General features: G+C 37.5%; 2 protein-coding genes across 2 annotated transcripts; one reads left to right on the top strand and one right to left on the bottom strand.

The window, feature by feature from the left end:
• Positions 1-1,065: 1,065 nt before the first annotated feature.
• Positions 1,066-3,893, top strand: mettl5 (methyltransferase 5, N6-adenosine). Its single transcript, XM_004081747.5, has 7 exons — positions 1,066-1,307; positions 1,403-1,517; positions 1,596-1,780; positions 3,084-3,166; positions 3,251-3,302; positions 3,373-3,422; positions 3,787-3,893. Exons 1-7 carry the CDS (start codon positions 1,208-1,210, stop codon positions 3,826-3,828), a joined length of 627 nt encoding a protein of 208 aa, XP_004081795.1. The 5' UTR covers positions 1,066-1,207; the 3' UTR covers positions 3,829-3,893.
• On the bottom strand, positions 3,467-11,538 carry ssb (small RNA binding exonuclease protection factor La). Its single transcript, XM_004081746.5, has 12 exons — positions 11,386-11,538; positions 8,588-8,654; positions 8,408-8,511; positions 7,173-7,347; positions 6,783-6,890; positions 6,583-6,686; positions 5,781-5,852; positions 5,656-5,698; positions 4,552-4,692; positions 4,286-4,472; positions 4,066-4,194; positions 3,467-3,987 (listed from the first exon to the last, which is right to left on the bottom strand). The coding sequence occupies exons 2-12, from the start codon at positions 8,645-8,647 to the stop codon at positions 3,908-3,910; spliced, it is 1,203 nt and encodes a 400-aa protein (XP_004081794.1). The 5' UTR covers positions 8,648-8,654; positions 11,386-11,538; the 3' UTR covers positions 3,467-3,907.
• Positions 11,539-12,624: the final 1,086 nt, after the last annotated feature.

The raw sequence follows: 12,624 nt of genomic DNA, 5'->3' as shown, positions 1-12,624 counted from the left end.
GGTACCACAAGGCTCCATACTTTGTCCTGCTCTGTTTTCTTTATATCTGCTGCCCACTTGTTCTGTCATTGCACAACATAATGCCTCTTTTTATTGTTATGCAGATAATCTGCAGATATATATCTAACCCTCATTTTAAAAAATAGTTTTAACTGAGTGCATTGATGACGTGGCCAGACTGAGCCAGAATTTTCTGTATTTGAATGAGTCAGAAATCAGGAGGTTATCTTTGACAGCTGTTTAAAAGTTATCAAACAGATTAACTTTATTGTCAAAATGAGCTTCTATCACTTGTGCCTTTTAGCTAAAGCTAAACCTTCACTGAGCCCTGGTGATCTCAAAACAGCCATCCACTCCCTGATAACCTCTAGGATAGATTATTGCTACTCAATGTACTTTGGTGTCACCCAGCGATGACTTAGTCGCCTTCAGTTAGTTCAAAATGCAGTATTAATTGGAACATCCAAAAAGCACCCATCATTCCGGTCCTCAGTTCACTTCACTGGTTCCCTGTTCATTTTAGATTTTACATTTTTTTAAAGCTCATCATGGTCTTGCCCCAGTTTACCATACTTACTGAGCTCTTAACTGTTTGTATGCATTGCAGAGTTTTAAGGTCTACCAACCAGTAATTGCTTCATGTGCCCAGGTGACGACAAACACTGGGGCGATCGTGCCTTTTCCTTTGCCGGCCCTCAGTTATGGAATAATATTCCATGTCAGACCTTAACATGCCAACTAAAAACATAGCTTACACTCAGTATTTGGTAGTATTTCATTTTTTCTTTTATTCATTTTATTGAATTCTTATCTGTATTTGTATTTGTTTTTTTTTACTTATAGGTTTGTTATTTTATGCTGGGTTTTTTTTCTTCTTAATTTGCCTAATTATAAAGTTTCTTTGTCTTTCTTTTATTGTAAAGAACTTTGGTACTCTAAAAGAGTTGTAAAGTGCTATTTAATTTTATTTAGTTTAATTTAATTCAATTTAATTCCCCCCTAAAAAAAAGGTTGGCCAACTTGCTAAAAGGAGATTGGGAGGAACCATTGTCACTTCATTTCTACCGCTTTGTCGGTTGACTTATGTTGTTGCACATGATTGCGGAAGTGGTCCTGGAACTTTTTACTTTTATTTTGAGGTAGCAGTTTACTGTTATATGTAGGCGCTTGACATTGAATAATAGCTGTATCATATGAGGTGCTTCAAATGAAGCTTAAAGAGTTAGAAAGCTGCCTGCAGCAGGTGGACACGTTTGAAGAGCCTAAAATTCTCCTGGAGCAGTATCCAACCAGTCCTCATATCGCAGGTTAAACTTGAACTTTAATGTAAATGTGGTGCGGGATGAGCATTCAACTGATTCTGGCTCATGTATTTATTGACACACGTTTTCTTCAAATTTAGCATGCATGCTTTACACAATCCATAACACCTTCGGCGACATCGACGGTAAACTGGTGGCAGATCTGGGATGCGGCTGCGGAGTCCTCAGCCTCGGTGCTGCGATGCTGGACGCGGGGTAGGAGCCTCTTTCAAGAATCACGCATGTCTCTGTTATGACGTCATTTTCTAACTCCTTGTGTTCCCTCTACTGCAGTTTGTGCGTGGGCTTTGACATCGACAGTGACGCGCTGGATATTTTTAGAAGAAACGCGGAGGAATTTGAGATTCCTAGTTTAGACCTGATCCAGTGCGACTTGTGTTGCCTCAATGCAGAGGTTTATGCCAATAGGTTTGACACTGTAATAATGAATCCACCATTTGGGACAAAACACAACCAAGGTAACAGCAGTGGTTTTTTATTTTGTCATTCAGCTCTCCAGCATTGTACTTGCACAAGTACTTTATTAAATTACTGCTGCTCATTACTGTCTTCTACTCTACTGTTTCTATGAGTAAACTAGACTGTACTCATAGAAACACTCTACTGTTCGGTTTTGAGCCATCAGAATTGTAATTAAAAAAAAAAAGTAGGCTATCTTGATCATGCAAAAAATTTATTTGATCAATCCAGACTTTTAAAACTGTATGACCTTGTGGATTTTTACACCACACAACTTCTATACCGAGCCAGGGGGAAATGGTTACCAATCAATATCCAATAACAGTTCTTAGAAATTGAAGGAGGCTAAAAACTGAGGGGATGTTGGAACTTCAAGATCAAATTGATAAGAACCACGAAGAAAAGTTTCTGTCTGTCGGTGTGTGGCACTAAACTTTGGAACGGGTTAAGTAATGAGCTCAAACAATCTTCAAATATTCAAGAAAATGTATTTTAAAAAAAAAACTACACGATATAAAGATAAGGGGAGTTAAGGATCAACAGGTGTTTGAATGATTCCAAATAAATGTGTGAACTTGAATGAAGAGAAATAATCAAAGCTCTTTTAGTTACAACCAATGGGTTTTACATTGTGCATTAATGATAACTGAAATGTTTTAATTACAATTAATAAGCTCTTGATTTTTTTTTACTTTATCTGCATGTGTAGCAATCATTACTGATTTAATGTGATAATGTGTTCTAATAATAATCAATGATTATTACATAACAGTTACTGTTGACTGAAATCATGAATGAATATTTTCTGACAATAATCATTTCTAGACACTGGATTTTGTTACTTGGAAAGAATCTGATCAGAACTGGATTTTAAAATGAATTAACTCGGTAGGGGTGGGATTATATAAGATCGCTTCTTCTCACTCCTTGTCAAGCAATAAATCAAGCTCTACTTGACTTTAATGATCACTGTTTTTAATTAAGCATATGTGATTTAAGTGATTTTTTTAATCTATGCATTTGATCATTTCTGTTATGAGTTTGATAAACGTGGGTAAATCCTTAATTGATTTGACTACAATGCCTGAAATAAATCAAATTAAATGTTTAGAAAATTAACCTTGTGTGTTAGACATCAAGAATGGCTATATAATTTGATGGCAGATTAACTACCAAAACCCTAAAAACAGTGAAATTTTACTTGGTTCAATTTTCTAATGGACTTTTTAAGTTTCTGAAAATGTATTGTACTCAGGCACGCTGCTTGCATGTAAATTTAATTCCATGTGGCCTTGCTTCAAGGTATGGACATGAAGTTTCTCAGAGCTGCTTTGACAATGGCAGAAACGGCCGTGTATTCGCTTCACAAGACTTCAACGCGGGAGGCGAGTTCAGCTGCTTTCCAATGTTTCCTGGTCTTTTTTTTCTGAATCTTTAAGAATTTGACATTATTCTTTATCCATTTCCAGCACATACAAAAAAAGGCTAAAGATTGGGGAGTAAAAATGGAAGTCATTGCAGGTCAGTAAAGTTCAAGGTCAAACATTTCTTTAAACTCTCCAAATAAATAAACTTTTTTCTTCTTCTTCAGAGCTACGATATGATTTGCCAGCATCTTACAAGTTTCACAAAAAGAAATCGGTAAACCTTTAAACACACGCACTGTCAGAATAAAAGCAGGTCTGTTTGTTTTTATAAATGTTTTATTTTCTATTCTCATATGCTTACTTAAAAAAAATAACCAAGTACATATTTTCTCAGTGTAGGAAGTCTACAAACACAAAACAATGCGGCACATACGTTGCAAATATCACACGTCTTTAAAAAAAAGGAAAAGAAAAAAAGCAACTAAAACATTCTGGAGAAATTAAATTATTGTTGAAAGCAGGTTTATGTTGACTAAAAACAAAATCTCTTCAGAGGAAAATCATCCAAATAATTTGAGAGGCACAACATAAACTTGAAGGCTGCAAACTGAACCTAAGCTTTACATTTCTTCTTCTAGGTCGATATTCAGGTGGACTTCCTACGTTTCTCCAAGGCCTGAAGCTTTCACTGGAATGGATTTAACTTGTCTATTTGTAATAAATGTTTTGAATAAAAAAAACAAAACTGCTTTCTCGTCATTAAGATCCATTTTCAGTTTTGGCAACTTTTGCTGCAGGGCCATCACCGTCTTCGAGTTCTCTCTTTTGGGGAGCAGGAGCTGAAAGAAGAGCAGAAAACAGACTAATGTTGTATTTATAAAAAATAGAAATTAAGTTTTTACTTGCATTAAACATACCATCTTCCTCCTCCTCGTCATCACTGTTAAACTTTGTCTTCTTTCCTTGGAACGGAGTTCTGCCTTGACCTTTCCCAGCTCTTCCCCTCCAGCCTCCTCTTCCTCTCCCACCTGATCGTCCTCTTCCTCCTTGTAAGTCAAAAAAGCAACATTAATAAACAATTTAACTTTAAAAGGTTTGAGTTTTTTGACACATTAGGTCAGAAGATAAAGAACTTACCCCTTCCTTTAGATCTGTTAAATGATTCTTGTTGAGCTCCGATGATTTTCTTCATCACTTCTTTCTCTTCGTCTCCCTCCAGCAGCTCCCACGTAACAACGTTGTCCTTGATTTTCAGTTCCCCCCCATTTGCTTCTTTGGCTTTTTCAAAGGCTTCCTTGGCATTTCCATCAAAAAGGAGGGTGCCCTTTTTGGGAAAAAAAAGCTGAAAAGAACAGTCTTGTGGACTTGACCTTTCTAATGTTATTCGTACTAAGCTAGCTTACCTCCTTGGCCCCTCTGGCAAAGTCAACCCACTTAATGTTTCCATGGCCTGAAAACAGTTTGTGAAAATCTTCTCTTGACACGTCTTCAAGCTCCCCAGAAAATTTCAGCAGACAACCCGTCTGTTCCTCCAAAAGACGTCCCTATAAAAGCAGATCAACGTAAAACCAGTTGAGAATTTAAGAAGCTTTATTTTATGAAGACCCACTTCAGTGAAAATTGTGTTTTGAACATGTTCTTGTAGCATTTTTCTCAAGATGGAGGACTTTTATAAAGAAAATTAAAACTGCCTTTTTGAGTATTTATTCAAATTGTGGTGAATCAGGAGCAGACGGGGAAAAAAAAGTAGTTTGAAAAAGATGGTAAATGGTAAATGGCGTATACTTATATAGCGCTTTCTACCTTCTTACGAAGGCCCAAAGCGCTTTACAGTCACAGTCCCATTCACCCATGCACACACACATTCACACACTGGCGGCAGCTCCGCTGCCGAACACTGGCGCCAACCTCCCACCAGAGGCAAGGTGGGGTTCAGTGTCTTGCCCAAGGACACTTCGACACATGGGCGTGCAAGGCGGGAATCGAACCTGCAATCTTATGATCATGGGTCGACCGCCCTACCGCTGCACCACGGCCGCCCCCGTGGTGCAGATTGTAGATTGTTGGGTGGAAACTACAATTAGAGGGCCACAAGCTTCCTGCTCTGCTCCATTCTGATGCATCCACTTGCAGACAAATGGATCCATGAATGTCTTTGTTTTCCTCGTCTGAGCTGGAATCTGGATCCAAACTGTTCCGCTGGATAGCTCAGATATTGCTCTGCATTTTTGTTTCACTGCTAATGTTCGGTTGGGGTTGTGGGGGGCTGTGGTGGGAGGCTTACATGTTAGCGTGGGCTTACTTCTCACCAACAACTGCGATGAATTTCTAATAAACTATTGTCGCTCTGCAGAAACTTTGTTCTAGAAAACGACAGTTTTACCGAAAAAAACGTAGTAATTTCAGCCAAGCATTTTTGGTGCAGAAATGGAAAAAAACTATGCATTTAAATAATGTGCATTATTCACACATATGTCAAGTATTTGTATAAACTCGGGGCAGCTTACCATTTCTGTTTCTTCAGCATTTTTTTGTTGTTGCTCCCTTTCCCTAAAGAAAAAAAAAAGTATTAAATGAGATTCAGTTTTCAAAATAAAAGCTACCAATAAGTATATAAAGCAGGCGTTCCTACTGTCTGGCTTTAGCTTTGGTCTCCACTTTGAACTGTTTTTTCTCTTTTGCCTTCATTTCGTGGTAGGCTTCCCTGCAAGAAACATGTTAAAATAGTTTCAATATTTGGAAAAGCCACAAATGTAACAACCATCACCAAAGAACTAAGTCGAACATGAGTGAGGGATTGAATGGATTTCCAGCTAAATCACAAAACTGTTAAATCCTCCAATTCTTTACTGTAAAGATCTACTCTCATATTGGACTGATGTCGGCTGCTTTCTACTTGAATTTAGTTTTTTTTTTTTCATTTTTATGAGCGGTAGTGTCAAATGGCTGTTTGTGTTTGGCAACAGAGCGCTGTGCCTGTATAATAGTCATGGAAGAATTCTGCTAAAAAGTCAAACTTTATGAGGTTTGAACACACATGGCTTATGCATCCCACACCACTTTGTAACAGGATTTTCAGTGTATTATCCGACTATATGATCACCTAACTCACATAAATCTGATTGCACATTAAAAAAAATACAAACCCTAAATGTATTGGACAAGGTGGTGAAAACCAGCTTTTATCAATGATTGGTGAGGGACGGATCCACTAAAGAATCTTCAAACTTAATCGTTTTCTAACCTGGTTTAAATCAACTCAACGGTGTTCTTTGATTTCTGCATCACTCCTTTCACAAAAGTAAAAAGTAGAGGCTGTGTGGCTTGATTTATAGTTTAACTTTGGATTTTTAAAAGTTTCCCCTTTTGCAAAAGATAAAATGGCAGATTTTATTGACAGATTGTTCTTAAACACTGAAAGGCAACAAACCTACCTCGACAGCACAAGCATGTCATTGTCTTTGAATGATTTGATGTCTGATCGCTCCAAAAACTGTTTAGCCGATTCTTCACTGCCAAAGCATACGAACACAGACCCCTGGAATGACAGAGAACTCATAAGTAACCTCGCATTTGATACTAATTTGATATAATTATTTAAAAGGTAACGATGAGTGATTCACAGCAGATTTACCTTGAACTTCCTCTGCAGGGTTCTCCTCATTTGAACGTTTTCCACGTCTCCTTTGTCATTCAGCCACTCCTGGATCTCATCCAGAGTTGTTTCAAGAGGAAAACCTTTCTATAAAGGGGGACAAAAAAAGATTTAGAAATAAGTTTCAAAAAGTGTGACTACAAATACAAAAGCTGTGAACATGTAGAGTAAATATACAGCCTGGTTGGTAATGACTTTAACTGTATCACGATCCCATAATTTCTTACATCACTGCTATGATTTCTCAATGGTTGTCTTATTTCTGTTCATAATATAAAGACCTTTTGTAGTCTGGATTTAAATACATTTCTAAAGATGCACACTGGGTTTATCTAGAAGGAGGAATGTCAATACAGTTTAAGAACTCACAATGTACACAGATCTGTGTTTTACTGCGTCTTTGTATTCATCGTTCACTTCTGGTAAAGGTTTGTCCGGTGATCTCCTGACTTTAGTCTTGTCTTCGCTAATTTCCAAGAGGCCGGTCTTTGATTTCTGCAGAGCGGAGATGATGACGCTGTTCTCTGTGGTCAAAGACTTCAGTCTAAAAAACAGAAACACACCAGTTTCAACAAAACCATTGACGAAGAAAAGAAAACAACATGACTCTATGGGATTTCTATAAAGAAAAGGAAAAAAAACACTCAAAATCTTTTCTTTTTACAGCTGAATTGTTTCAGAGAATACATGAGTTGGTAAAAGTAAACACAGCAAATATAAACTTCATACAGCTAATGTGAGTCTTCTGTGAGTCAATCCATCAACATTCCCTTTGTTTGTGGAATCGGTGCATTTCAGCTGTGTTTAGATGATCTGGGTGACACTTGGAGTTATGTCTTTTGCTGAAGCAACACTAAATGCCCTTTAATCTTCTTCCACAATAAAATGTAAAGAAAAAAAAAACCATCCAATGAAATCAAATGTTGTAGATAAAACATTTAACCTCTTTAATAAAATGGGTTAAAACAGAAAAATGCCATCCGAAAAGCAGCATAAACATCTGAACTGGAGTTATTCATTTACATGCAACACAACTGTTTTCAATGTTAACCATCCTAGAAATTGCTCTGTCTCCAAGTCTATTCTGCTGAATGAGGCAAGTGATGAGAAATAGTTCTTTTGCTTCTAGTTCTCCACAGTCCTGAGGAGCAGCAGTAAAGGCAGCAGAACTTTACAGGTTCAAGGTGAAGGACTGCTGCCTCCTTCCCTGCAGATCTGCATCTGTGAGCTGACCTTTTAACCTATAAACTAAAAAGACAAAGGTCATGCACATCAGTTGTTAAGGCTGGGATCGAATGATGAGCCAGCCTGCTCTCAGATTATACGATTTAAACGGAATGTAACCTGATTGTGTAAATGCAATCGTCTGGTCAGATAACATGAACTGTGATATGTTCAAAAACAATCATCTAGAAAAAAAAAAAAATCCTAGAAATGGATGCAATCACAGTTCTGACTGAAGAGGGCGCCAAAGAGCCCAACAATGTAAAGTTCCTTTATTTCCGTTTACACAGATTTTAGGACAGAGTTGGTAAAGGACCAAAAAAACGTAAAAAAGGAAATGTTTACTTGGAGTTGGATGCTATTAAAAAAAATAAAACCACCTGTTGAATTTCAGCATGGTCTCCAGGGTAACCCAGCCATCATCCAGCTGCAACTGCTCCTTCAGGAACCGATCTCTCGGAAGGTTGTGATCTCCAAAATAATACTTGGTAAGAACAGAAAACTGATTTAAATATAGAAATGCATACACTTCCTGAGAGTACATTTGAAATCTCAATTACCTCCAATTGTCTCGCCACTTTCATCTCAACTGGAGACATTTCTTCTTGGTTTTCAGCCATAATTGTTCTGTAGAAAGCAAAAAATTAAGATGCCAGTGGATTCAAAATGTTTGATCAAAGATGCTCTCACTATATTACGTAGATTTAAATTCTTTTACTGCTCCATCTTATCCCCATGGGGGGGGGGGGGGGGGGGGGGAACTTGTTTTATTCCAATAATATTAAAGCTCATTCATTAGATTTTATTAAAAAAAAAGAAAAAAACATTTTTACTATAGTATACAACATTCTAAAGTTCCTGTGATATTCTTCTCAAATGAATGAATTAATATTAAAGCTTTTCCAGAAAATCTAATATTTGATTTCTTCACATTTAATAAAAACAAGAAATTCTGGTGTTATTTTTGGTGTTGGAGCTCAATACCATTGATAATAGGGTAACCATGGCGAAACATCCACCTCTACCTACTCCTATCCTCTTCATCCTCCACCAAAACCAACCCCTCTCATGTCCTTGAAATAATATTGTTTTTTTTTTTATTAAAAGATTTTATGCTGAGAAAATAATCTCTTTAGTTAGTTGCAGACATAGACTCCATTTATCTTTGCTAAATCAGGATGTCCCACTTGTGCAGCGTTCACAGCAACCGGTTAATTAAATCGATTGAACTTCACTTAAAAAGGCAGAATCATCCCATCCACGGATCAATGTCTGCATTCTGTTTGTTTTTTATTTAAAATTTCCCAATTTTAATAATCAAAATTCCACTTTAATTACTTTTCATTGCAAGTTATGTGAATACTTAATTATTCCCTTTACAAAACTGAGCTTTGAATGGGAAATTAGAAAAAAAAGGCATTGATATTTCCAAACTATGATGAGTTGTAAAAACAAAAATAAAAAATAAAAATTTAAGGTCACGTTGAACAATCTACTGCACAGCTAAACTAGCAGAAGATGAGGAAAAGCTCCAGCAACCCCCCCCAAATGGTGGTGGAGCAAAAATGACATGACAATTGACCCATGATGACACGTTTTCTGGGTTGCGAGCTGATAGTCAACTTTAGCAGACCTGGTGGTGTTCCCTAATCAAATCTCATTCAAGGCTTTGACCCAAATAGTGACGTTGGACCAGGTAAAACTGAGAAAGGTGACATTATTTTCTCCTTGGCGTACTAGAGAAAACTTATTTGCTCGTTTATTTCAGACATTCAGTGCAAGCTGCAGTGGAAAGTGCATCAACTGTTCAGTAAAAACTCAGGAGAATTTTGAAAACCCACTATCTTTCACAACAGAAATACATTTAGTTTAGCTTGCTAAAAGAATGTACAGTAAACCCTTGTTTTTCGCGGTGGTTACGTTCCAGAAAGAACCCGTGATAGGCAAAAACCGTGAAGTAGAAACCTCTATATCTTTTAACAATTATTATACATTTAAATACTCTATTATACATTGAAAAGACAGAACAAACCATTTTACAGGCTCAAGCATTTGTTTCACCAATAAAAGTACCTTAGAAACGTTTTTTTCTACAAATAACTTCTGTTCTGTACTGTCAAATAATAATTTTAATCATCAATGTGAACAGAAGGCTTCAAATCGCGGAGATTAGCCCCGCCCACCGCGACCCGAAGAATTGTCATTATAAAATAATGATTTAAAAAAGTACAGTGGGACAAATAGGTGTATTTAACTGCTCTAAGTCCAGACTAAGCCGCTGCATCCTGACTTTACTCTGCAGTGTTTTCTTCTTTTGCAGCCCGCGGTGCAGCTGCAGGTGTGTTGTTCGGGGGAAGAAGAACATAGTGATCATAGTTGGTGTCGCTCTTTTTTCTTCTTCCCAAAAACATCAAAAACATCCTTATACACCGACATGCCAACATCAAGAGAATTTGCACGTACATAATGTAAATTTGGCAAGCTGTTTTACGTACGTGTACATATTAAACTGCAACGTTATTGACGCACAGGTAGAGAAGAAGCTGAGTGACTTTTTAGCCAATCAGAATGCAGAACACAATGCACGATGCAAATCCGTGAAGTAGCGAAACCGTGAAAAGTAAACCGTGTTATAGCAAGGGATCACTGTATTTGTCCAGTTAAAAACCTGGTTTGTGGATCATTGCCAACTGTGGTGTAATGCTTGTTTTTCACCACTGTGGGGCGCAGTTGGCAGGTCAGACATGTGTGTTACATTTTCACGAAACAATTTTGTAGTGTACGGTTTTGAGTTGTGAGCCCAAAAAGCTGGTTATGTTTTTGTTACTGCATAAATGCCCAAAAAAATTGTAATGCCTTTTTCGTGCGACTTCATTGCAAAGCTCAACAAACGAGTTATATACACCGCAACAAAATAACACAGAGTTTGGCTTTAACTAAACTCCGTGGACGTTAAACACCGTAAAGTCCAACATCAAACAACAACTTGCTATAATAATATATGCTACTTGCAATGAATTTGATGTTGTTTTCATTACACTCGACTGAGCTAGCTAGCTGCCATTGCTAACTAACGTCAATACAGAACCCGCACACCTCAAGACCCTGAAAACCACTAATTTTACATCTAAGTGACCATGAGCCTGTCGAGAAAATATTATATTTTCAATGGATAAAATATGTCGGTGCATATATGTTTAGTTATTGAAGCATGGTTTCGCAATTGGTCGCGGCATGTCGCTCGAATATGCTGAATGGGATGTTTTTTTCTTTTACCATAAAAAAGACAGCCCGTTTCCTTTCAATATGTACAATCAATACTTAAAACATTTTCCCCGTCATAATGACCAATACTTACAACGTGTATAGTTTCTGCTCACGGCGTTTTCAACTCTAACCCTAAAGACCTCACTACGGGGCTCGCACGTTGCAGTAATGCGTGTTACGGAAATCACAGAGGGTCAAAAAGAGCCAACGTGACAGACCTCGCTCACTCAGCAATAGTGCATCCAATTCAGGCCGTAAACAGCAGGTGGCAGAAGTACACAAAACTCGTTTTATGACTTCAGGGACCACGATGGGTAGTATTACTTAGTATTTCTTTTAGGGTGTTATTCTGGCCATGTATTAGTTTTTATGGAAAAAAAATTTAAAAAACGAAAAAGTGCAGAAAATGGTGTCATTGAGCGCAGTGCCATTTTCTGATGATTTTTTCTTGCATGTTCCTTTAAATGTGTAGACTATTTTGAAAAATCCAATTGATTTTATTTTTTTACTGTTTGAAAAACTAATAATTTGCCTCAGTGAAACAAAAAATCCATCCCTGTGAAAAGATTTTCATTAAAAAATGTTATTTTAGTAAACTCAAGTCAACTTAGCTTTTTTAGTCAAGTCAGCAGGGGCGGAGCTAAAGGGGGAAGCTGCCCCCCCCCAGCAAAAAGCTTTGCCCCCCAGCTTTTGAGTAAACATTAGTATCATTATTTACAAAGATTAAGAAACCATCAATACACGTTACTTTAAGCATTACTGTCATGATTTGATTTTGTTGTCTTGTTTTTGGTCCTTGTTCTGTCTTGTTTCTGTTTCCTGTTTTATTTTGAAAGTCTCCTGTCTTGTCTGGTTTCTTGAGTTTTACTTCCTTTGGTTCCCATTCAGCCCTGATCGTGTCCACCTGTGTCTTGTCTGCCCTGTCTGTATATAAGTCTTGTCTCTGCCTTCCTCCTGTGTTGGTCCATTAGTTATTCCTGTCCTGGTTGTCCTTGTCATGCCATGTTCCTCGTTTCTTGTTCCACGCCACAGTGAGTTTTGTTTTGTTGTTGTCATCCTGCTCTGCAGCGCCTTTTGTTTGTTATAATTAAACCCCTTGCCATTGAACCCGTTTGCCTCCCGTCTCTGCGCCTGGGTCCTACCGGCTCTCGAGCCCCCATCCGGTGACAATTACAAAAATAAAAAAACAAAAACCATATTTTTAAATGTACTCTTGAGCCTCTCAAAATATTTTCTACACCCAGGTATTGTGTGTACTGACTCATCTTGGCTTTCAAGAATTTTTGCACATTGTTTTCATTTTTTGCTCCTGCTTTACATTTGTAGTACC

Source organism: Oryzias latipes, chromosome 21, assembly GCF_053564925.1.
Source record: "Oryzias latipes strain Hd-rR chromosome 21, Olatipes_Hd-rR_3.1".
In the NCBI taxonomy this organism is placed as follows: Eukaryota; Metazoa; Chordata; class Actinopteri; order Beloniformes; family Adrianichthyidae; genus Oryzias; species Oryzias latipes.
Note: the sequence above shows the minus strand (reverse complement) of the source record. Positions and strands in the feature narration are given on the sequence as shown.

Bases quoted from the DNA above. Each gene is read 5' to 3' on its own strand.
- mettl5 (XM_004081747.5), top strand. From the start codon at position 1,208: ATGAAGCTTAAAGAGTTAGAAAGCTGCCTGCAGCAGGTGGACACGTTT. The intron at 3,303-3,372 runs GTCAGTAAAGTT...CTTCTTCTTCAG, and splicing joins AAAAATGGAAGTCATTGCAG to AGCTACGATATGATTTGCCA. The intron at 3,423-3,786 runs GTAAACCTTTAA...TTCTTCTTCTAG, and splicing joins AGTTTCACAAAAAGAAATCG to GTCGATATTCAGGTGGACTT.
- ssb (XM_004081746.5), bottom strand. From the start codon at position 8,647: ATGGCTGAAAACCAAGAAGAAATGTCTCCAGTTGAGATGAAAGTGGCG. The intron at 6,687-6,782 runs GTAAATCTGCTG...CTGTCATTCCAG, and splicing joins CCCTGCAGAGGAAGTTCAAG to GGGTCTGTGTTCGTATGCTT. The intron at 5,853-6,582 runs GTAGGTTTGTTG...TGTTTCTTGCAG, and splicing joins GACATGCTTGTGCTGTCGAG to GGAAGCCTACCACGAAATGA.